Source organism: Plectropomus leopardus, chromosome 7 (assembly GCF_026936395.1).
Source record: "Plectropomus leopardus strain MGB_pleo_1.0 chromosome 7, ASM2693639v1, whole genome shotgun sequence".
Classification (NCBI taxonomy): Eukaryota; Metazoa; Chordata; class Actinopteri; order Perciformes; family Serranidae; genus Plectropomus; species Plectropomus leopardus.
Window position 1 is genome coordinate 23,976,723 of NC_142182.1, and position 25,383 is coordinate 24,002,105.

General features: G+C 39.3%; 1 protein-coding gene across 11 annotated transcripts in view; it reads right to left on the reverse strand.

Annotated features, from left to right (window-relative positions):
* The window catches only part of LOC121949825 (unconventional myosin-IXAb-like), a 166,908-nt gene that overhangs the window by 70,474 nt on the left and 71,051 nt on the right, over positions 1 to 25,383 (reverse strand). For 8 of the 11 annotated variants that reach the window (XM_088080266.1, XM_088080261.1, XM_088080264.1 and 5 more), the window contains exons 3-8: positions 15,109 to 15,203; positions 13,741 to 13,803; positions 11,091 to 11,190; positions 7,287 to 7,340; positions 1,026 to 1,126; positions 487 to 613 (exon numbers count right to left, since the gene is read on the reverse strand). In XM_088080266.1, the coding sequence (XP_087936392.1) occupies positions 487 to 613; positions 1,026 to 1,126; positions 7,287 to 7,340; positions 11,091 to 11,190; positions 13,741 to 13,803; positions 15,109 to 15,203 (540 nt within the window). The remainder of the gene's footprint in view (positions 1 to 486; positions 614 to 1,025; positions 1,127 to 7,286; positions 7,341 to 11,090; positions 11,191 to 13,740; positions 13,804 to 15,108; positions 15,204 to 25,383) is intronic. The other 3 variants (XM_088080260.1, XM_088080268.1, XM_088080263.1) reach the window with 2 other exon arrangements.

Consider the following 25,383-nt stretch of genomic DNA (forward strand, 5'->3'; position numbering starts at 1 on the left):
GGGAGGTAATCTCTGGCAATAGGAATCACAATTTCTCCCAAAAAAACACAGCAAAAGGAAAACTCATCCTCTGAAATGGATGCTACTTGTTTTTAAAAGTTCACTAAGTCTGTGGAGTTATAAGTATCTCCAGTGGGCATGTAATGGAATAACTTTTGGGGATAAAATGGCAAAGAAAGTATTTAGGGAGAATAAACAAGCCCTGTGGTAAAGCCCTGCAGCAATTCTTCATTTTTATTATCCTTCAAAGTATTTGGAGTATTGCATTTCAGCTTAAAGTTGGTGAGACAAAACTTACTGTGTTTTCTGTCTCAGACATATCATACTGTATGTGGCTTTTTCACTTGGAATTTCAGATGAAAATTGGACAAACCCAGTTATATTTCTCAAAAAATAATTTTTGCCACACACAGTTCCATAAAATGCGTTGATGTTTTTGAACTTTACTAATGTCAGACACTTGAACTGCTGCACAGTGCTGCTCACCTCTAGCAGCTCTGAGACGATGGGCAGGACCTCTGGGTTGCAGATGTCGATGGAATCGTCCCTGTAGGTCTTCTTCTTGTAGCGGATGTTTCCCAGGTGGAGGATTGCTGACAGCAGCGAGAAGATCCTGACAAAGAAGAAGAAAGGCACTTATTGTTAAGATATTTACATTATTTTGGGCAACTAACCCACCGTCTTACTGAGCATGTTTTACAATGAGTGAACAGAGTTTCTGTGCTTGGAGATTCTTGACCAAGACAACTTGTCATTATGTGACATTACTGCTATTAGATGATCTCTTTATCACAGCACACATTAACTTAAAAAAACAACAATCCGATCAAAAAGAGAATGATTCGATTTTTCCTCCACCTTTATGTTGCCGTCCCTAAACATCTGATGAGCTAATACTGTTTTGAGAATTATATTATTTTGTTCTCTTTCAAACAGTCCTAACCCTGACTCAAACAAACAGAACTAAGGTTTAGTGACCATTTACGTAAGATAACAGTTTGCAAATATCACATAGCTCATCTTACTGTTTGCGTGTGGTGGGTAAGAAGCCGACCATCTCCATAGCCAGCTGCAGCCGCTCAAAGTCATGTTTCAGATCCTCTCCTTCCACTGTGAAGCAGTCCTGCTGGTGTCAGGTGGAAACACACAAACACAGAGGGAGAGAGGAAGACGGACAGAGACATCAGAATCAGAAAGGACGTTTTTGTTTAATGTACAACACATAACTTAACTAAAACTTGTTTGATGATGATCAAAGCTATTCTATGACGGCTGGTGGAGATTTAGAGTTTGTGAAACACGTGAATCAAAATGAGCTAAATTAGTGTGTGTATGTGTGCGACTGAGCAGGTTTCCCACAGTATTTCATATTCGAGGTCAGTCACTTTATTACTACTGAAAATGAAATTAGTTTATGAAAGATATCACTGAATCAGAGGACTAACAAGTAAATCCAAAGTCAAGACTAATAAGATAAGGGCATGTCATGATGGGCCTCATGCTGGCTGAGTGCTGCTTGCTGTTCTCCCTTTGTCAGTACTATCTAATAACCTATATTCTATATTCTATTCTGTATGTTTATTATGCTGCTGGTTACTTAAATTTCCCTCGGGATCAATAAAGTACCTATCTATCTATCTAATAAAAGGCAAAAAAAAATAAAAAATAATAATAATCTTCAAATCTTTAAAAAGGAAAAAAAGACAAGACTAACATGACCAGAGTCCAAGTCCTAAACTTAGCATATTGAGTCCTAATCAGGTTATTATGTGCCTTTTGCCACATTAAATGTCTTTCAAATAGTTTTTAAAGAAACAAGAGGTGCTTTTAAAAGCATATGTATGTATGACATAAATAGTTTTCCAAAATTTAAAAGCAGAAATTATTATTAAAGTCTGTCTTGGTAGTCCTGTGATAATGTGTTTTTCTTCCTGCTTAAGAGTTTCTGCCTTTTGAATACTTTAACTAACAACATTTTTCAATTATAGCACTTGGGGAGAACATCTTCGTACTCAAAGTCAAAAGGCCAAGTGAAGTCATTGGTGTTGAAGTCAAAGTCAAGATGAAAGTGTGATGGATTTTGTCAAGTTGAGTCTAAAGTCATCAGATTTCTAATCTCAGAACGGATCGGCTATCAGTCTGAGGCTGATAATCCTCTGGAGGGAAACGGCCAATACGGCCAATGGGTTCTGGTGTAGCCAGCGGATATCTGAGCCGAGACTTCCTCTCACATGTGCCAATCTTTTTCGCCAATTAAACAGATATCTACATATTAATTTAAAAAAAAAAATAATAATAAAAAGCCAAACTGTCTTATTATAGATGAAAGGTACTCAGACTGTATTTCAGCCAATGTTCTCTGCCTCTTTTGCTCTCCACATGGATTGTTTAACTGCCACTCAAATGTGATTGGTTAATAATACTCTGACTACAAACAGAAACCACATCCGACATCAAAATCTTGCACAGTTGCCTACAGATCAGATCAGATTCATGACTTTCGTCCAAGTCCATGTGAGTCCACGCTTCTTTCCTCAGGCAGCAAATAAAGGCCACATATTTAATGTGGAAGACCACCATGCAAACGAATTGATAACAGCAGACTAAATGTCATGATCGTCTGACTCAGCTGAGCAGATGACTGATTAATCAATCAAAATGTGTGCTCTCTTTAAAGTGATTAATTAAGACAGCATGTTGGTAATTCAGAAAAGAAATTCTTCTTCAGTTAAGAAAAATGATGCCCAATTCTGTTAAAAAACTCTGTGGGGAAACCCAACTTACTAAAGACAGGAGTGTATTTCTGTGTAACTGGGAGACATTCGTGTCATACAGCCATAGAGAAGGAAGGAGAGAGCGAGGATGTGTATGTATACAGTAACTGTGTGTGTGTGTGTGTGTGTGTGTATATGTGTGTGTGTGTCTCCTCGGGTCGGTCTGCATGTCTCTGCTCCGGCAGCGAGCCTCTCTCAGGCTGTAATTAGCACATACCACAGCGAGCGGCCAGCGAGAGAAGACACAGGAACCCATAATCCACACACTGCGTTGCCTCTTCTATGCTTCTACATTCAAAACTCCTCTCCCTCTCCATTGTTTTCCTTTGGCTCACATCTAGTCAGGAAGCGCAAAAATCTGTAAATTTCTCCAGTACGGTCCTCCAATTGCAACAAAAGGGGGCTTGAGGCTTCTCGATCTACAGCGGGACCCGGGAAAAGCCAGTTTTCAAATTGCTGGGTATGTTAGACCTCAACGCCAGGCAGCACAATGTGATACGTTGAAGGAAGTTGTGAAAATAAAGAGATCAAATTTGGCCAGTTGTGAGGGAATACTTTGGTCAAAGACCAAACCCTTAGCTATTGGTACTTCTTAAGTACAGAAAAAAGATGATTGAGAAACAATCTGTTCCTCTTACTTATTTTAAACAAAGAATCTTTTCTCACTTAGGTACTTGAAATTGTAATTTCATGCCAGTTGCAACACTTCTGGTGCAGGCTTACACCTAATCGAGTGAATTCAGGGGCCCAGCTGACGCACCACATGGAGCTTTTTCTAACAGATCACTCATGGATCCAGTTAAAAGTGGTGTGCATCCAGTCTTTTCTATTACTTACCATGACTTAAACATGATTTATGTTGTCAAGGCACCCGGTTGATTTTGGGCCAAAAACAGCATGCCACCCCGTCACTAGACATTCCGCACGACCAAAAACCATAGACACCCAAACAGGCACACAATGCAAAAACACAGAGCTGCAAAGGCCCCAAACCAAACACCCGACTGCACACATCAAATGCAAACATCCAGAAAATGTTTGGTCTTTGGGATCTTTAGTCAAATACTTGATTTTGTAAGAAAATAACGCTGGTTTATTTTCTATTTTCAGCTCCAGACACTGCATCTGGAATCTGTATACACTTGTCACTGTGTGTCTCTATTTACTGCAGTGTGCCCCCCCACACACACGCACACACACATTGACCACCAGTGGCTGAGGTCAAGGGTTAAATAGGCCCAAAGGTCTGGTCAGATGTTCAGACAGCTGTCAAGAGCTGCTCAGCATTTTGTGTGTGAGCGTGTGTGAATGTGTGTGTGTGGGTTTGTCAAGACCGTGACATCATCTCCTTGGACGGTGGGGTCACAGACTGATGAGGTCATTGACTGACCCTTGAGGGAGACATTGTGTCAGCAAACAGTGAGAGGGGACGGTTATGTAAGGAAAAAATATGAGAGAAAGAAGCCAAGGGAAAGGAGCCCAGAGAGAGAGAGAGTCAGTGAAGTTAAAGCAATAGTTCAACATTTTTGGCTTTCTTTGCAAGAGTGAGATTACAAAAATAAGCTACAGTCTAATAAAACTAATTGAACACAAAAGAAGCATTACAGTTTCGTGAAAGACGTGAAAAAATAGTGTTAGATTTGATTAAATAAAAGGTGTCATAAGTCAAGCTAGCTTAGCTAAGCATGAGAACAGGAAAGCAGCTAGCATGATTCACACTACAACAGCTCTGAAGTTGATTTATTTACACAATGTGTATTGTTTTGTTTAAAAAAAACAAGAATTTGTGATTTAAGACACAGTTATGTGCTTTATTTTTTGATGAACAATAGTTTTATCAACATCTACGTGTCACTGCTAGCCTATTCTACAGCACATTTAGGTTAGCACTTGTCTTCATGCTTGGCTAGGCTAAACACATCCTGACTCTTGCTCCGTATAGGAAGAATACGTCTATGTTTTGTGTATCAATTACTCAGTGCGTGTTATATAAAATTTGTGAAGAAAACTTTCTTTTTTTCGCATGCCTCCAAAGTGGATGGAAAATCCAAAAAAGGCGAATAGTTTTCATGAACTGAAGACCACATTTAACAACAGCAAAACTTTATCAAAATATCTGTTGACAAACTCTTGAAAAACATCACCATATAAAACAATTCCTGCAACAAGTATTTGTCTAAGCATACTGTATGCCTGCATATAAATTCTGCTTCAGCAGGGAATTCATGAAAATATTTGCCTTTATTGGAATCTTTTTCTTTTTCCTTATAAATTCACACACAGGGATGGCGTTGGTGGTGGAAGAGGGGATTTGCGGTTAATTGATCTACGAATGATATTTTTGCATGTGAAGTGTTCCTTCAACACATCAATGTCAATCTTATTATCTCACTCTCGGAAAGAAAGCAACTAAAAGCATGTATCAAGCCGGGACACGTTTGTGGCTTATTCCGTTTTTGCAAAAAACGTGAACCAAAATGTCGATAGGAACTTCTCAAATCACTCCTGCAGCATAATCCACTCCTCCAGTGTTGAACTCTCTGTTCAGTATGTTTCAAGTTATCTTTCCGTTGCCTATAATAGCTAAAAATGCTTCTTTCAGAGATTTTTCTGCGGGAGTGATTTGAGAAATTTCCATAGACAGGATATATTCCTACACAGTTTTAGTTCTGACTCTGGGTCACAACTGAAATCCACTGTAATACTGGGAACCCAAAATGACGACAGCAGAGCCCTTTTCAACAAGAGGGGAGTATTACATTATTCAAAAGACAGATTTTTGGTGGAGTCGCAGGATGTGAATCAGGACCTTCAGTACAAGTGAAAGTGCTAAAAAAGTGTCCTCAGTAACCCTTCCCTGGATAAATGAACTTTTTTTTTTTTTTTTTTAAATCAGAGCCAAACAGCCAAAGTCAAGACAGAAGACCAATAGATGAGTCGTATTTATACTAACTGCCTCTAATGTCGAGTGTTTGCTCACCGACAAAGTCAAGTAACATAATCTCCTATTAGGAGATTTGGAGTCCCTTAACCACACACAACAAATCCCACTGACCAAACATTACTCACTTCAGGTGGAGACAGTGGCAGGCTCAAAGACCGGCGAAACGGCAAACACACACACAAAAAATGGACCACACACTTAGAGGGAAGTTTCAGGATGTGAAGTCTATTAATCATTATCGAAACAGAATGAACAGCATGTTCAGTAAGAGATTATTCTTTAAAGAAATGGTACTAAAAATAATGGCTTATCGAAATTGATATTTTAGATCCTGTTGATTTCATTTCAGGGAACTTAACTAATAACATTTTTCTGCAACCTGATTACTGTCTTTTTACAATAACAGTTACTTAATAACTGTAAAATTATCTGTCCCAGTACATATTTTGATACAACTATTTGAGCTATAATCCTCAACATTTTCAGAACATCAAACCTTAATGTATTTACATTATTCAATTTTCATTGTTTGTGGCTAGGTATATATATATATATATATATATATATATATATATATATATATATATATATATATATATATATAGATAGATATATAGATATATATATATATATATATATATATATAAAGCATCAAAATAACCCTTTTTGAAACTATAGTCAGTCTTTTTCAAGCGATAGCCACTTAATGTATTTACATTATTTGATTACCTCTTTATATAGTAATTTTCATTGTTTGTGGCGGGGTCCACCATTCCTGCACTGGATTATTGCATATACTGACACACAAGAAAGGTTTCTGTTCTGCATCCTCACCGCTAGTTACCACAAAATGCATGAGTATTTATACTCTAAAGCTTGTACTTTGTCCACAGTACATTATCCGGCAGTGTTACTTTTGTGTCAGATAATACACGTAAATCTAGCAGCCAATGTGAAATCCTGAACCTTCCCTCTAAAGATGGCAGTTTCCAGGTTTGACATCATTACCCATCTCTTGACAGCAAAGCAACCACAATCAAATATTAAACTAAAGGAATTCCTTTATGTTTTAATGAATTTGGTTATTGGGAGTATATAGTTATATTCCTTGGTTTTAAAAATAAAAAAATTGAAATGTCTCTTTTAAAGAGACCGTAACTTGTAAAACTTATATCACTTTAATAAAAATGAACTTGATGTATCCTATACTTGATGTGTACTTGAACTGATGTATTTGATCATTTTGCTATTAATAATTTTTCTAGTGTCAAATGTGTTAGACACCTCACTTTAAATGAGATGCTGAAAGTGTGATAATGTCACACTTCAAAATGCAGGTAAGTCATTTCATTAAAGGAATCCCTTTAGACGTTTTCTTTATCGAGCTCGACCAGCTGAGGTCAGTTCAGGTCGCCTCCGTCTGTAGCCCATTGCAGTGAAAGCAGGCGTGTGTGTGGACAGCGGAGAGAGAGAACAAGAGCAAGACTGGCACCAAAAACCCAGAGCACCACGACACACCCAACGAGCACATACGCACACAAACAACTTGTCATCCACATGATACTGACCAGATCGCTCTCATAGTAATTGTCCCAGTGGAGTTTGTGCGATTTCTTTGTCATCTGGAAGCAAGGCAGAGCGGGTTAAGAAGGCAGGAATTACACACAATAATACGCACACTTAAAAAGCCACGGATGACACATGCTGTTAAAATGTGAGGAAAAATGTACTAATCCTCACACACACACAAACACACACATCTCCAGAGCTGCTAATTGAATCCATGACCAGAAATGGTGGAGGATACAACTGGTTTTAACTTCAGAAACCAAACGCATGTCAATCAGTGGGGGGAAAACTTAATGTTTAGGTGACGTAACAGACTTTCTTACACTATGAACACAACGTATTTAAGTATTTTAAATCACAATAAAGTTCTGTAAAATCTCAAAATCTTAATTATGAAAAAAATATTATAACTTATTAACTTATATTACCAGTATTGCTATGTGGACAACAGACCCTGTAAGTGTTAAATGTTGTATATGATTGGATAATTACAACTAACGCATCAATGTGTAAGTACCGTTTTACCGTTACTGTTGTAGCTAGTCGAGCTGGAGCTAATTTTAACTTCATAACTTCAGTCTGAATGGAAGTGCAATATTCACTCCCTTTAAGCTCTGTTTTCGTTATCCACCAGCTCCTGATGGAAATATCTGGCCGTTTAGCTGCTACGTGCTCCACTACGTTCATTCGGGTTTCTCTCACTGTCAGTCTGCTGCCCAGATGCCAGAAAAAAATGTTGGCATTGTAAGTTTCTGTAAACCATGATTATGATACATTTGTACTTTTCATCTGCATCATATTAATATTTCTAAAGTGATCTAGTATAAGAGCTGATTTTTTTCATCAAACAACTGCCAAGCTGCTGACCACTGTTTGAGACCAACAAATAACCAAATTGCTTCATTTTTAGCAGTTTTTAGGGCACCAAACATTGGTGTTTTTTAGCAATCCATCACTGTCTTTTCTGTGGCTTTTTAGTCCCCAAATGTGAGTTTTTTGGGGGGGGACCTGTGGCTCTTTCACCAGCAGGGATAGTGGTGCAAATACTGTGTTTTTGTTTTTTTGTTGTTGTTTTTTTAACAGACATCACTGTTTGTTCAGCTGAGATTGTGCCCCCAAAACCATGTATTTTAAATATGATCACTTTTGTTACCATAAGAAAGTGTTTTTTGTGCATAAACCTCAAGACACATTAACCACAGTGTTGTTGAAGTGTCCAAATGTGCTGTCTGCTGTTTAGTGCTAAAGGTAGGTAGGTAGTGTACAGTCATAATTTAGAGCTCAGCTGCCTGCTGCAACCAGAAACTGCGCTATTAGAGCAGTGAGAGTGAACAAAACAGTAAAAGTTGTGGGCTGGATATCTAAATAATGAACTGAAACTTACTGTAAAGCTCCACAAAGCTGCAGAATTGGCGATAATTCTGTGTAGGTTCATCACATTGACCCCTTTGACTTTGTCGCATTGTTTTCGCATTGTCGTGTATAGTTTTTAAAACATACATATTTTTAAGGATTAAAGTGCTTCAATAAATGTGCAGTTACAAATTGTGTGAGAGGAGACAGACACAGAACAAAATCCAACTGTGAGAGAGAGGAGAGATAAATATGGATAATCATTTTGCTCCTCAGTAACACCATGTCTGTCAGGAGTGTGTGTTTGTGTGTGTGTCGCTGACAAACAGCAGGCTCACTGTGTGTTGCACACACGCTCAGACAAATGGGTGTGCACACAAACACACGCGACCACCAGTGCCCACTGCACGAGAGCAAGTCAGCGCCAGATTAACTCTCGAGTATTGCTGTTGCCATGGAAACAGAGCTGCATAGTAACAGGCAGCCAGCAGCAGAAGATGATGTGGGGGGGGGATTAGGGGAGGAAAAAAACTGTTACTTTTTTGGGGAAGCCAAAAGAGATGAACAAAGGAGGTTTTTTGTTGCCTCTCCAGTGTACTGCCATAGGAAGGGGGAATATGAATCCGCACACATCTGCTGCCAAAACACACAGATGCTCTGCATAAGGTGTACACATATGGGGGCTTTTGGCATGTACACAAGCATGTACACACACCCACGCACGCACGCACGCACGCACCCACGCACGCACACACAGATGCAGGGTTGAGGTTATTTGGGGGCTGATGCAATCAACACTTCAGAGCTTTATGATGTGATCCAGTTATGATAAATGAGTAAATAAGATCCAACAGAGTGAAAAAGAGGGAAGAGAGATGGTGAAATTTTTCCATCATCATCTTCGGAGTCTCCATCAATCTCTCTACGTGGCGCCTTCAAGCTTCAGTTTTCAATAATAACATTTATCATAGCACTTTTCTTGCAGAGAAAATGGTTATCACCACCTCACATGAGCTCTCTGTAGCCCAGTAAAATTGAAACGTGACACTGGGCCTCATGCAAGAACCACTCGTAACAACAGGTTTGTTTCCATGTGGCACATAGGGCTGATTTAAGAGAATTTGTGGCATTCACCAAGCTCCTCGCATTGAGATTTTCTCTCATGCATGCACAATATCTACGGGGGGTTCAGACCTCACATTACAAATCAGATCTTTTAAATTCTTCCTTTAGCTGGATCACCTTGTTACTTGAACTGTCAGAGAATCATTTGTCCTACAATTTGCTGACATTTAATAGCTTTGGATTCAATAACTGATGTCTTTGGTAAGTGTAAATGACAAATGACACAAGCCACCACACATGATCATTAAAGCCACAGTTGTTAACTTTTATGAAAATAACTTTGTGTAATATTTGTTAAAACTGTCACTATATACTGACAGAAGTACATGAGACAGATGCCATGTCTCTCCTCCCCCTACTATTGCCTACAATGCCATTCGCTTGAGTAAGACTGCAGCAGTCTCAGCAACAACCAGTCAGAGCTGAGGAATCTCCAACACGGCCAAGAAGTCTCTAACTCAGCTGTCAATCATGTTAATCACTGCTTGTGAACGGCGGTCAGACTTCCAAACTAGGCATCTCTGATCAAATATGAATCAAGATTCTGTTACTTTTCTCACCTCAAATGTTTTCAGAGACAGATTTTAGTGTACTCTTTAGCTGAATATGAAAAGGTTTGTACAGCCAGTGCTTAGTACTCTTTTTAACAATTTCAAACACGACAGCTGGGTCCCAAATGTTCTCATTTTACACCTTAACAGTACACTAAAATAAGTGTCTGATAACATTTGAAGAGAGAAATAGGCAAGACAGTAACAGAATCTTGATTTATATTTGATCAGCTCTGCCTCGTTTGACCACAGTTCACAAGCAGTGATCGATATCACTGACAGCTGCGTTACAGACTCCTCAGCTCTGATTGGTTGTTTTCGTTCATGTGTAGTGAGGCAATGGAGTGGTTAGATTATCTGTCTCATTTAGTATTGTGTGAATATAGTTACAGATTCAGCAAATATAAAAAAAAAAAAAAAATTTTAATAAAAAAATTGCCAACTGTAGCTTTGAGTGTTTAGTCTTTTGTATGATTTGTGTTTGGCCAGGGCACTCGAAATCAAGATTTTCAATCTCTGCCAGCAGCACTTATAGATACACACAGAGCAACTTTGCATGACGTAAATTGTGAATAATGATTGAATTTGAACCATTTTTAGAAGTCAGGCAGCAAATTGCAGCCATCATCTATAACTCTATCCCTTCTCTTTCTTTTTTCATTTTGGTAGAAGCCGGATTTTAATAATTTGAGAGGTACCACAACAAAGGTGTGTCTGTTTGTATTCATATAGGCACAGATTTTTTTTGTTCTCTGCATTCGAGTGAGTGCGGACCTGGTTGAGGTAGTGGTATTCCTCAGGTTTGAGCAGGTGGAAGGACTTCCTCTCTTCTTCACTGGCTCCCGCCAACAGGTAGTAAAAAACATGGTAGTTCCTGCAGACACACACACACACACACACACACACACACACACACACACACACACACACACACATAACAAGTTAGAGGGGCTGATTCTACAGCTCATAAACACTTTTCCTGTATTGATTTCTTGAATCATTTGAAATTCCCTCTGAGGTGATCTGAGGACAGCAGCTTTCACATCTTTTCGCTCCACTGAAACGGCGCCTCAGGGAGGAGACTCCATTCAAAGCTTTGCAGTAGAGTATAGTGAAAAACTATCTGCAGCTTATTCCTCAACCCAAACCTGCAAGTATGTAACAAATAAGTTACACCTTTACCACCCGGTGGGCTCGCATTTCAAGTCAAACAAAGCAGCAGTGTGGTGTGTGGGCTGGAGGTCAGGAGAAATGCCTCTGTGACAAAGGCTGAGGCTTCAGCCAACGCATCAAGATGTAATTCTATTAGAGCTGGAAACAAGCTTCACTCCTTTGCACAGGGACACTTAGAGCCTGATGGAGCAGTGGAAGGTTAAAAAGCCAAGAGAGGATATTGAAAAATCCTGTCCTGTGATTGGTGGATGGGTAGACTTGATGCTCTTTTAATTGAATCTGAATGCTTTAATGTCAAAAAGCTACTAAACGCTTCCTCTATGGATCGGTTTATTACTTTCATAATTGCCACTGCCAATTTGAGCTGGGCAATATGATTGAAATTCAACTTAACTTCATGGTAATATTTTCTACTGTGAAATTATTATTGTTATTTTTTTTTCTGCATCTCCATCAACAATAAAAATAACTCTTTGCTAATATTGAACATTAAAAGAACTACTAAAACAGTTGCCTAGTTGGCTGGCTACTTTAACACTTTAAAACTGGACCGTCGTCAGCTTTTCTGTGCTGCATTCAGATACCTTTTACTAGCATCCAAACCTGCCAGCCCCCCCAGGAGGTTAAAAGGAGGAGAAGTCATGGCTTCATGTTGCATTATATTATTGGGTTACAACACAGTGAAATCTGGGTCTGCACTTTCCAATATCATAGAGCATGGGGGATGATTGATTCGTTCTGCAGTCGGTCTTAGGTCAGAATATTTTTGAACAAAAAGCAAAGATAGGTTTTGGATGAGAACTGCCATTCTGTTTTTACTGAAAACGTTTGATTTATTCCAAAAACATGGGGAAAAAGGAAGAGATTAAATTGGTGTGAAATGCTCTACAAATTGCAAAAAAATAGTAGAATTAGAAAATATTTTTTAGAAAAAGGATAATGTCTAGGGAAAAAAAAACTGGGGAAAAACTATATTTATTGCTAATGGTCATAATTACATATTCAGAATTATTTGAGATAATTATCATAGTTTTGAGGACTTTAAGGTAATTTGCTTTATTAAAAAAACATTCTTTTTTTCTTATTTCTTTCTTTTTCATCTTTTGATTTTTAAAAAAAAATTTTCTTTTACTAATTTTCTGTAAATTTTCTTTAATTGTTTATTTTTGGGTCATTTCTTTTGTAGCTCCTTGCCTTCTTCCCGTGTTTTTAAAGGGAATCAAGTCAATTTGCTCGGGTCTCAAAGGGTTAATAGTACTGGTAAAGCCTTATTACAGCTAGTACTACTACCACTGTGTATATAAAAATAACTCATTAATAGATAAAATAAAACTACTGGTAATTTCCGATCGAGCAACAGTTGCAGATAACAGTCCCTCACTTGCATAGAATATTACCGGTCCATCAAAGTCATAAAGTTCATCAGCATCTCTGAAAAGTTCAGCTCAGTTCAGATTTAAGACAGTTTGCAGTTTGTCATCATCCCGCCTGCTTCCCCACCTCTCTCTGTCTCAGGTCTGAGCTGTCTGTGGGGTCCTGTCTTTAGTTTCTGTCCTATCAATATGGCCGCCAGCGCCTGTCAGCAGGGTGAAATAGAGACCCGGGGCCAATCAGGGTTAGAGGGATTAGGTGACCGGTGGAGGGTTTTACATTGTTTTTTTCCCTAACAAAACTATAACTGGTGGGGGATGTGATTTCTTCTTTTTTTATGTCTCTTGGGAGAGATGAGTGATGAGTGATGAGACGGCATCTGTGTTGTCTAAGAGACAAAAAAGTGGGTACAGGTGAAAATTTCTGCATGTGTTAATTCACGTGCACGCTGTGTAACATATTCAATCGCAGTGCGTTGACACTAAATTGATTTCTATGAAATTTTCAAAATCTCTTCTCATTCTCACAAATAGTTTTGATGTGTAATTATTATTATTAATAAATAAATGATGAATGCATTGTATGTATTTCTGCATTAATGACCAAAGTGAAAAGGAAACCAGATAAGTGTTAATGTAGCAGAGGGGCAGAGGCCTGCTTCAGATGGACACCCGATATATCCTCAGCTTGCAGAGGAAATGAAAGCTATTTCAGTATTAAGTTTCTCAGACAAAGAACACACCAGTGCAGAGATATGGATTGGACATATTATCTGTCAGACATGTGGGGATATGATTTGCAATGTTTCTAAAATTTAGTTTTAAAATTATCCACAATCCTCTCTTTTAGCCTGATCTCTGCTTCCCGAGTCTCCACTCACCTCTCATTGTGCTCCTGGTACACTAGACGTGATTTCTCAAGCAGGTACTTCTCCACGTAGGCTCTGAAAATAAAATATAAACACACACATGCGGTGTCAGAAAAAAGTGCGTGCAGCTCTGGTACTAAAATACGCTGATACGATGTTAACAACATGCAGTGGAAGAAGGCTGAGCTGCAGACTAATGCAATTATAAAGATATTAGGAAAACTGCAGAGGGGCGAACAAAACAAGAGACTAAAGGGACTTTTAGTTATCTTATTCTATGAATTTTTAATACTTTTTAAATTAAACGTATTAACTACAGTGTCTCAAGATAACTTAAGTGATTAATTCTGCTTCCTCTCTCACATGAGGAAATGACTATAAATAGCAGTTATAAATATACAATCCATTGAATACCTCTCACTCATGTTGTTACCTGAGATATTCATAGAATATTCATTCAGTCATTCAAATTGGTTGTCAACACATCATGTAAATGGTTGCTTTTGTGACCAAATCATAAACTAATAAAGTAAAAAGTAATTGTTAAATCATAATTTACAGGTGATTAAATCTGAACAGTCTGATTCCCACAAAACCTCTTTTGGGCGACAATTTTGAAAACATTCAAAATTATTAAAAAATTATTAGGATTTGCCTTATTACAGCAAACAAATCTATACATATGCCATAGTAAGATGAACAACTACCTACATCTAAGAGATGGACTAATAAATTAGCATCATGCATACCAAATAAAAAGATAATATATAACCTGAGGGACAAACCTGGAGAGTTTACAAAGATCTTGGGTGGTTTTCTAACATTTTTGCAGACAAAGCCAAAAACATAGTACTCCTTTGTTCCTCATTTAACACCTGATTCAATCTGTTATGCATATGTCAGTCATGCTCATTTTATGGTTGCTGATTTCTTAGTCTTGCCCTTTCCCTTAAATTGGATAATTTAGTTAGAAATGTTATTTAAATGTAATTCTTATTTTTATTAATGTATTTTTATTATTACTTAATATTTTTGATTCTCTGTACTGTTTTAACTTACTCCCCTTTTTAATATTTTATCGTACTTACTTAACTTTATTTATTGTGGATCAGGTACTCATGCTACAGAAATTAAGGCTCAGACCTGAAGGGGAGAGTGTGAGGGATGTGTGAGCGGGGTGAATGAAAGGGGGTGATTGACAGAGTATGAGGGTGGGATGGATGAGAGGGCTGATCGGGCATTTACGTGTCACATATTTGACATTGTTTGCTGCTTCAGCCTTTGGATTGTTATATAACAAAAATAATAAATACTATGTTAAACAAAAGTAACCAATCTTACAAACAGTGTAGATGTGTACACTGTGTGTGTGTGTCTTACCCTCTAACGGTGCCACTCTCCTGGTAGTTGACCTGGATGAACTTGCCAAAGCGGCTGGAGTTGTTGTTGTGGGCTGTCTTAGCATTCCCAAAGGCCTGAGGAGAAAACAGAAACATATCAGCATGTAGACAGGTGATACTGCCACTGACAGGTATACAAGGACAGGAACAAGTGGATGTTGTTCTCCTGTTATTCTCCATATATAGAAGTGTAGCGATAATACACAGATATCCTTGAAACTTGTCTGGCAAACTAAATGTTCAACTTTTTAAAAAGCTCTTCAGGTCAACAGGGTCTTACAAATTCTGTATTTCTTCGGGCAAACTTTATGATGAGACTTGAACTGAGAACTGAATGTGTTGGGAGTCGAGGGAAAAGCTACCAATCACAGTACTGTAGCAGAGGTCATGAGGCTCAGGAAGGGGCCAACCAGAGAAACACACACGCAGACACACACACACACACACACACACACACACACACACACACACACACACACACACACACACAACTGCACGCACACACACTAATGCTCAACTCAGACATGTCAACCGTGCACTAAACTGCCAAATTCCTATACAGGCAAACACACACTGCAGAGCTGAAAACAGACCCAGTCACCAAATTTGTGGGCATTCCTACACATGCACGCACGCACGCACGCACGCACGCACGCACGCACGCACGCACGCACGCACACACACACCATCATTAGAGGCCCCTCATTCAGGTTCTCATTAAGTGTCCTGGGCCCCAGTGGAGCAGGTTAGTTAGAGAAGAGAAGAGGAACAAGGAGTAAAAAATAAGGAGGAAAAGGATAGAAGGAGAGAAGGTGAGAAGAGAAGAGAAGAGAAGAGAAGAGAAGAGGAGAGAAGAGGAGAGGAGAGGAGAGAAGAGAAGAGAAGAGAAGAGAAGAGAAGAGAAGAGAAGAGAAGAGAAGAGAAGAGAAGAGAAGAGAAGAGAAGAGAAGAGGAGAGGAGAGGAGAGAAGAGAAGATGAGGACACGAGGAGATGAGGGGAAAGAGAGGGGAAAGCAAAAAAAGAGAGGTGAGGGGAGAAGAAAAAAGAAGAGATATGTAGAGGGAACAAGTAAAGGAAAGGAGACAAAGAGATGAGAGAAAACAAGGGAAGAAGAGAAGAAGGAAAGGGTTAAGGGCAACAGAAAATAATGAGAAGAGAGGAAACAATGACAGGAGATAAAAGAGGAGAGCAAACAAGGTAGGGTTAAGGAGAGGTGAGAAAAACAGGAGAGGAGAGGAGAAAAGATGAAAAAAAACAAAGAGATGAGAGGATGTGAAAGAGGAGAGGAAACAAGGAGAGACATAGGGAGGAGAGAAGATGAGAGGAAACAAGGGGAGGAAACACGAAGAGAAGAAGACAAAAAAGGAGGAGGAGAGGCAGTGAAGAATGAGGGGAGGGAAGAAGGGAAGATCATCTAGGACAGAAGAGATGACGAAAGGAATGAAGAAGCAGTGAGGCAAAGAGGAGACAAGGGAAACAAGGACGGGATAGAAGATCAAAAACAAATGGGGAATGAAATTAGGACAAGATAATGATAGAGGAAGTGTTTGAGGTATAAAAAGGTATAAATTAAAAATGTAAAGACAAAGAGTGAAAGCAGATGAGCGGAAACACGAAAAAGAAAGCAGGGGAGGCGTGAGATATTAGAGAAACATATTTTCATATTTCAGCGGTACAGTTCACAGAAGCAGGGGTGAAATTTCAGGCTGATGCAATCACTGTTTTGGAGTTTTGAAAGCTGACTAAATAAGACCCAGCAGAGAGCGAGGGGGGAGGAGAGGGAGGGAGGGACAGAGAGAGGTGGGCGTCAGATAATTGATTGTGGCTGCTGGGTGAATAATACAGCTCAATAACATGGTTAATAAAAGTTAAATCCTGCTCCTAGGCTTTGATCTCTATGATGATTCACACAAAAACTCCCCCACCGCCGCCGACCTGACACACATATAACAAGCCAATCAGGGCAAAGACAGGAGGCAGTACAGCTGCAATACGCTTCATCTGTTTGATGTTTCTCATTCTCCACAACACCATACATACAACTGTCTCTTTCAGATCCATCCATCATTATTTTGTCTTCATTAGACCCCTACAGGAGTTCCCCAAAGAAACAAGCATGTGCTGAGACACGCAGTCAACCACAGAGGGAGAGTGGACCAGCAGCGAGATCTCCTTCAATTCCCTCGATCCAAAATGTAAATCGAAACTGCAATTCACATGATAATGACAGAGCTTTCATCCTCAATAATTTACTGGATATAAGAGCCCTTTTGTGGCGAAATGTTTCCAGTTTCGGAGGAAAATCCACTTCCTGAAGTGATTGAGTGAAATGAGCACTAGCTCTAATGGAAACTGTCAATGACAATCAAACCACAGCCGGCACAGGACACAAACTGAGTAATGTTTGTGTGTGCAGGAAGACATATGCACTGTTTGAGCTCATAACGCATGCATGTGTGTCGTGTTGGTGCATGCTGTGTGTAAGTTGTGTGTGTGTGTATGTGTGTGTGTGTGTGTGTGTGTGTGTGTGTGTGTAAAGGAGATTAATGAGCAGGGCAGCAGTGTCTGGATGATTTAGTGATGAACTCTGCTTCATGGTCAACGCCTGCTGTGACCACAGCACAGGAAAACACACACTGTGAATTGGTGATTACTCTGTGTGTGTGTGTGTGTGTGTGTGTGTGTGTGTGTGTGTGTGTGTGTGTGTGTTTGTGTGCTTAACATATTGCACAAGAAAAAGAGCTGGTAAGCATAAAAAACAAACTAACCAAAAACAGCACAAGCGCTAAAAACAATGTTGGCATTGTTCAAACCACGTACGTATATGTCACATTTGTATGTTTTATATATATGGTTATGGATACATACATTTCATTTCTTAATTTTATATTGTGACAACACTGCGGTTATGTTTAGGCACAGAAAACACTTGGTTAGGGTTAGGAAAACAAAATGTTTGGGCTTAAAATACCCACTTTTGTTGCTACAAACACTGCAGGACATGTCCCGAGCCATCATTAAAAAACACCCGCTGTTGTTGGTTTTGCACACTGGTCTGTTTTTTTCTGCTGCTTGGCAGCTGACAGAAGGTGCCATTGACCATCACCTCCTTTTCCTGATGAGAAACTCAATCCATATACATGTAATTTGAACTATGTCATACATATGAAAGATACAAATGTAACATATCTGTGTTTTGTAGAAGCATACAATGCCTGTATTATTCAGATAATTTGGCTGACAAAAAACATACTTTATTGTTGCTAAAAAAAAATACAGATATACCTATCAACACTTTTGGCATCACACTCTCTGTAACATGTCCTTTAATGTTCTTTCAAAAATTAAATAAAATATTGTAAATTAACTGATTACTAGGACGATTTTTTTGTGGAAATGTACAGAGCCAACTTTAAATTCTGGCTTGTGGGCTGACAAAAAAGTTATTTCATTGTGGTAACTTACTAAATAAATAAAAAATATAGGTATACGAGGCAGCCTGTAGCTCAATGAGTAGAGGGTGTGCCCCATATAAGGCTGAGTCCTTGGTAGCAGCTCAGGTTCAAGTCTGACCTGCGGCATTTTGCTGCATGTCTTTCCCTTTCTATCTGCCTCCTTTTCTGACAGTTTTTAGTTGCTCAATCACTAAGGCCATAAAAGCCCAAATAATAATAATAATAATAATAATAGCAATAATACAGATATATCTCTCAGCATCATTTCCTCTCTCTCTTCCACCTCATTTCCTGTCACCTTTCTACTGTCCAATTTTAAGGCAATAAAGCCCCAATAAATATAAAAACAACTAATTTTATCATCATTTATTTATTTACTTATTTATTTTGATTTTCTGCAGATATAGTGATAGATATAATGAACTCTTTTGGCCACAATAATGTTTTGAAAATCTGATATCGTGGTAACCTTGGTGTTAAGTGTGGGGGCTCAATGTAGTTTATTTCAGTTCTGAGGGTCTTTTTTAGCATATGTCCTGAACACTTAAAGACAAACAAAATGAATGCGAAGAAAATCCTGCCAAAAACATAAGATTTGATTATTTTCTACAGATACTGTATACAAACGTGAGTCGTCCATACTTCTATTCCCCAAACTAACGTATTATTAAACACAATGCTTGGCTTTGTTTGGATCTTGGTCTAAATTAATGTCAGGCACTAAGAAACACAGCAAACTGTGAATATAAACAAAAAATAACATAAAGCCTTGAAGGAGAACAACGAAGATCAAGGATCCCTTACTGGATACATTTGTTATTCCCATAGACTTAAAAGACTGAGTTGTCATTTCAATTTGAAATTCAACATGACTAAGTACAATCTGAATTAACCCCAGCCCTCACTGAATAGCCTGTGGTGCCATATGGAGTCCAGAAATAACTTAAGTGTGTTAAAAACAGCACCACATCATCCACAAATCAGAGATACAGCGCTTAGCCAGCCATATGTTGGATCTTACATTGAAGCAAATGTGCTGACCCCAAGGCTTAATCCCGTGGTGAGTGTGTATATGAGTGTGTATTTGTGTGTGTATCTCTATGTTTAAGTCCCACACTGTCTCCTCACTGACAGAATGCTAATGTATGCTTATGTACTGTGTTAGCCCCTGCGGGTTCTTCCACGCTGTCACATTATGTTAGCCAGTTGTTTCCTCCACTGCTGCAGAAAAGCAGCGACTCCTCAGCCTCAGAGCAGTGCTGCTGCTATTTCAGAACAGGATTTAGCGTTTCAAGTTTGGAGGGGACAAGATGGGAGCGAGGCTGTTAATTAGGATGTCAAGACCTTCTTTAAAGTAGGGGCTAAAATCAGCTCTAATACTAATGCTGATAACACGGTCTCTCTTCTGATATTTCTCTCTTTGTCTTTTTCACCAGCGCAGCTGCAGTATTCTCCTAAACACTCTCAAAAATCATTTGGTGACCTAGATTATGAAAACAAGTGGAGGCGTGCCAAAACCACCGCTGGGCTCACTTCCATTAGTTTGTTTCTTCTAGAGTACTGACTGGTTGAAATTACATATGCTGACTGCAGCATCCTTATGACCAGCTGATGGTGACGGCTCCTTTCAGCAGGATATTTTGTTAATATGCAGGTCAGAGGGAGTTACATTATGTCATTGAGAGATGTTTTTGGTAGAGTTATAGACTACCAAAACTGTGACGTCCTTCAGTCCTTCAGTTTCAAACCTGATCATTAAATAGGCTGTGGTAGTAGTCATCAATGTCACAGATAGAGGTAAGAAGGCTACTGCTAAACTGACTAGTATGTTTAGATTATCATTAGCTATTAAACAGGCATAATTCTACGAGATGTCACTGTCATGGAGAGGTGGTGGGGATGGTAGATTACATGACATCTAGGTGAGACCTGCAAGGCAGCAGACTACTGTTTGTGACCATGTGTCAGTGACACATGGAGCCGTTTGCAGTGGGATTTGGTAGAGGAAACAGAGTTTAACAAACAAAATTACATTTGTCCTTGATCCTGCTACATCTTTGGAGTGAAAGGGTGAGTTGATTAGAAACAGCAGCTGCTGGTGACAACATGCAATTCCTACAGCGCATTTTTGAATTTGCATTGGAGTCTTGTGTCCTTATGGCTCCCAATAAGGTCCGTCTATCCAGCGCAATTGCTTGATCCGGGATGTTAGGGGATGTCTCTGTGAAGATGTGTGCAAAGCAGTCTCTGATCTCCCGTTGCTGAGTGAGCTTCACTCACATCTCATCCACTTTATTCTCCTGCGACCGGACATTAGCCAGAAGAAGGCTTGGTAGAGGAACAGCTCTCAGTCCAAGTTGGATCAGCCTCACCCTGATGCCAGCTCTCTTCCCTCTCTTCTTCCGGCGATTTCGGTTTTGTTTCTCTCCTTTGGTCTGAGTGGCTGCTCGGCGTATGCTGTGGTGGGGATCCTCTCGCGGGCTTCTGCGTTCAGTCCAAAATCTACACAACTTTTCCCGATGTTGATAAGTGCTTTGTCTTCTTTGTCTTATAGAAGTCGTGCTTCAGTGAAAAGGGACATGGTGTTGAAAAAAATTAAAAATACAACCAAAGAGTGTTTTTTTAGCAACTCATTGCAGCAATTCAAGCTGTGTTTCTGCCCTCAAACATGATTTTGTTTTTTAATCGAGTTGCTGCATTTCTAGCTGCTGTTGTGTCTCGAAACAACAACACATCAAGGCACTTCCAGCAGTGTTTGTGCCCCTTAAACATGGTATTTTAGCATTTTTTAGCTAGCTAAGTTGCTGCACTGACAGCATGACATCTAGGTGAGATGGCTGCCAAGCTGCAAACTGCTGTTTGAGAACAATAAATAACAACTGGTTGTTCATCAGCTACAGAAAGAAAGCGTTTCCACTGGGTTTTATGCCCCCGAAAGTTGGGTGGGTTTTTTTAGTGGCACATTTTTAGGAAGCTGCATTTCTGGCACCTTTTGTCTCCCCAAACATAGGTGTTTTTTAGCAACATATCAAGGCATTACCAGTGGGGTCATCGCGCATCGCTGTATTGATGGCATGACATCTACTTGAAATAGCTGCGAAGGCTTAAGACCACTGTTTGAGACCAATAAACAACAACTGGCTGTTCATCAGTAACATGTCCAGGTGTTTCCACTGGGGTTTGTGCCCGAAAACTCGGCTGTTTTTTAAAAACACATTGCAGTGTTGCCAGTGGGGTTTGTCCCCCTAAACATGTGTTTAGGAATTCATCGCAGCAGCATTTCTGCCTCCAAACAACGGTTTATTTTAGCAAGTCATTGCTGCATTCCCAACAGCGTTTTGCTGCAGCACACATGGGTGCTTTAAGCCAAAAGGTGGTCTTTCTCTAACCAAGTGTTTTTTGTTACAAAACATAACCACACTTTAACCAGAGCGTTGGTAAAGACGTAAATTGCCATTTAATGAGGTGATAATGGCATTCTGAACATACTAGTTGTTGTAACAAAAGTAACACTGATAACCACTACTAAGGCATATTTGATAGATTTAAATCATTCAAAATGGATGACTGTTTACAGCGAGGTCATTTGAAATTTGAATCTCCAACCACCACTGCCGAAAAAAAAGAAAGAGTAACAGAAAGCTGCCAACCCTGTTTGACTTTAATCTTTAGTGTACAGCGTTGAGTGAGTCATTCATGTATTTTACATGAGACAGACACTGCTAGGATTCACCGCAGTGTGAATCTTACTAGACATTGGAATTCACTTGCTGCAGAGACAGAACTGCGTTTGTCAAGAGTTATTCCAAACAGTAGGTTATTTTTGTTTTGTTTTGCTGCATGTCAATTTCGCTTTAAAACCAGCAGGTGGGCAAACATGTTGAACCTTCCGCCGATTTACTCTGACAAAAACAAACCTTAAACGACCACTCTGCATTCAGCCTGTGGGTGAACACGGTCTGCTCGCAGTGTGTCAGTCAGGCTTATACCACACGCTGAAAGATTTTGTGAGCAGATACAGTAAATGCCATCACTTATATAGACACATACAGGCTTGGTGGGAGACACTAACCCCATTTACTGCTTCATTAAACAAGTATAACATGACAGGAGTTGACTGCCAATTTAAACTGCTGATACGCTTGAACAGTTACACGTACCAAACTGCTCTTTTGACAGCTTCATCTCTGGTAAAAGCAGCAATATGGTGACTAGAGTTCTCCAGAATTATGACTTGAAGTGTCACACTATTGGGCTACGTACAAAAACTGCGAAAGCTTCATTACAAACCAGGAAGGGAGAGAGGGGAAACATTTCTAAAATTACTGAAAGAATTATTCAAGTGTGTTTCCAGATAACAGTCAAGGGAATTACTGCAAGCATGCAACTGCCCTGTCCTCTCATCAAAGGCTTTCTCTTTTAAAGACATGTTCAATAGTTGGACTGCTTAGTGCTGGTTTACTCCAGAGCGGCTAATTTCAGCTCACTGGGCCATTATTAAAGCTGACACCTGCTCTTTAGTGCTTCTCTGCCCTACAAACACATTACAGTGATGATGAAATGATGGAAAATAAAGACAGAGACAGTCACAGCAAGCTGTGGTGGATAAAACTGCCAAAACTCAAACCAAGCCCTATTACAGTGTGATGGTAGTTTTAGGACAGGTTAAGGGAAAAGAATAATACTAATAATACTGGGTCATGGTTAACAAGATAATGAAAGAAAATGGAAAAAAAACCAAACATTTCTTCTACATTTTTTTTACACAGTTGCGTTTAATGAGCTTCCTCAAATTTTGTCTTTTAAAAATGCAGGGGTTTGCAATCTTCAGGACGTTGTGAGGGAGTAATACTTGCTCTACATAAAGGCATACATATCATACTCAATTACTGACAGCTGCATTGCGGTGTCCTTTTTGTGCATTGTTTTATTTATTTTGGATATATCATGGTTACTGTCCTTCTTACTGTCATTTCGTCTATTGTCCATTCTTTGTTAGATGCTTAACTTCCTGTCTTCTATTGGTCCTTACTGTGCACAATGATGATTAAGTTATTCTAATTGAGGCTCTTATGATTTAACACATTTGCTTTTCTTTCAGTTAGTCATTGACACTCATAAGGAGCAACCCAATACATTACAGGAGTCACAGTTTAATAAATGCATGCTGTTTTGGGGGCAAACTGAACTCAGGTGAACTAAATAAAACCCAATAAAACTAAAAAGAAAGCCAGAGAGATGTCAACACCACTCATGTTATAACTTTGGATTCATTTCATCATTGATTTCATTCGCTCTCCATCTTCCCCTCCCTGTTCCTTGCTGTTATACAGCATCTGGAGCAGCAGAAATGCTCAGAAATGATCTTTCAGAATGATTTCATGCTGTGTGGATTCCCCCAGAGGGCCGTCTGAGTCTGCTTCTAGACCCAAAGGTTTTTTTTAAGGCTTTACCGCTTCCACATTCACAGGAGCTCTCAGCGAGATGACATCACATTGCATTCCTGCTCTAGCAGGTGCAGCTCAGCTTCACATGGCATGCTGGGAAAACAGAGCGTGTGTGTGTGTGTGTGTGTGTGTGTGTGTGTGCGTGTGTGTGCGCGTGTGTGTGTGCGTGTGCGTGTGGTTGTGGTTTGGAGTAGCTTCAGTGCCCGTTTTTCCTCTAGGCATGCAGTCGGACCTAAAAACACATACTCACGCAGGAGAGCAGGTGCTTGTGAAGAGCTCTGGCCTTCATATCACAGCAAGCTGTAACATTCATAAGATGTCACAAATGACAATAGTGTGTGTGTGTGTGTGTGTGTGTGTGTTGTTTGTGTGTTTACATTCAGCTCAAATGCGATGCCTCCTTATTCTGTTTGAGACAGGGTTTGTAAACTGGTATCGTGCGTCTGGACACTCAAAAGCCCTCATTGACCGGACTAACTGGTGTGTGTCACAAGCAGCTGGGAGGCTGACTCACACACTATATGGGGGGTGAATGCTCAATTCTCTGCAAAAAGAGGAAGGAAGAAAGGCTGTTTTATTCCTTCTTTATTGCCAAAATGCCCTTCAGCAAGGCACCAAGCTGTTGCAAACAACAACTATACAGTCTGTCTTTTATGATTTTTAGTTAACCGTTTAGTCATGAAAATGTCGATAAAGGGGGGGGGGCTAATCACAAGTCCACGGAGACCAAGTTCATGTCTTTAGAAAATGTTTTGTTACAATTATATAAAACAGGGTGAAGCATTGATGTCTTTTAGTTTTCAAAATTGCCTTTTTTTGGTCTATAAATTACTGATTAATCTTCTTATTATTGTTTATTGTTTACCCAAAAATAAGGAAGAATTGTGGTATTGGTATTTTATGTAGACTAATTTGTGTTCATAAGGTTTTGAGGTATTTTTTGTAATGTTGCATTGTTACTCCAAACTCTTTTGGATGCTCAGGTATGGCATGTCATTTTATGCCTGTAACATGCACTGTGTCTTTCCAAATAAAGTTTTCACAGAAATTTATAGTTGCTCATTAAATGCATTCAGTCTCTTTTCAAAATAAACTTAGAACATGTGTAAAAATATTTTCCCTTTTGGTTTACTTCCTTAGATTTAAAAAAATAACATGGTTTGGCTTAAAATACGTGCACTTGTTACTAAAATAATGCAATGTCGTGTGACATACATCACTAGTATTGTATGCTACGCATACCAGCATGTTGGAATAACGTCATTATTAAAACTGACTTTTAATTTCATGTGTGACGTGAACAGCGGTCTCTGCTCCAGGCGAAAGCCTTTAGTTTGTCTGACCCATCCACC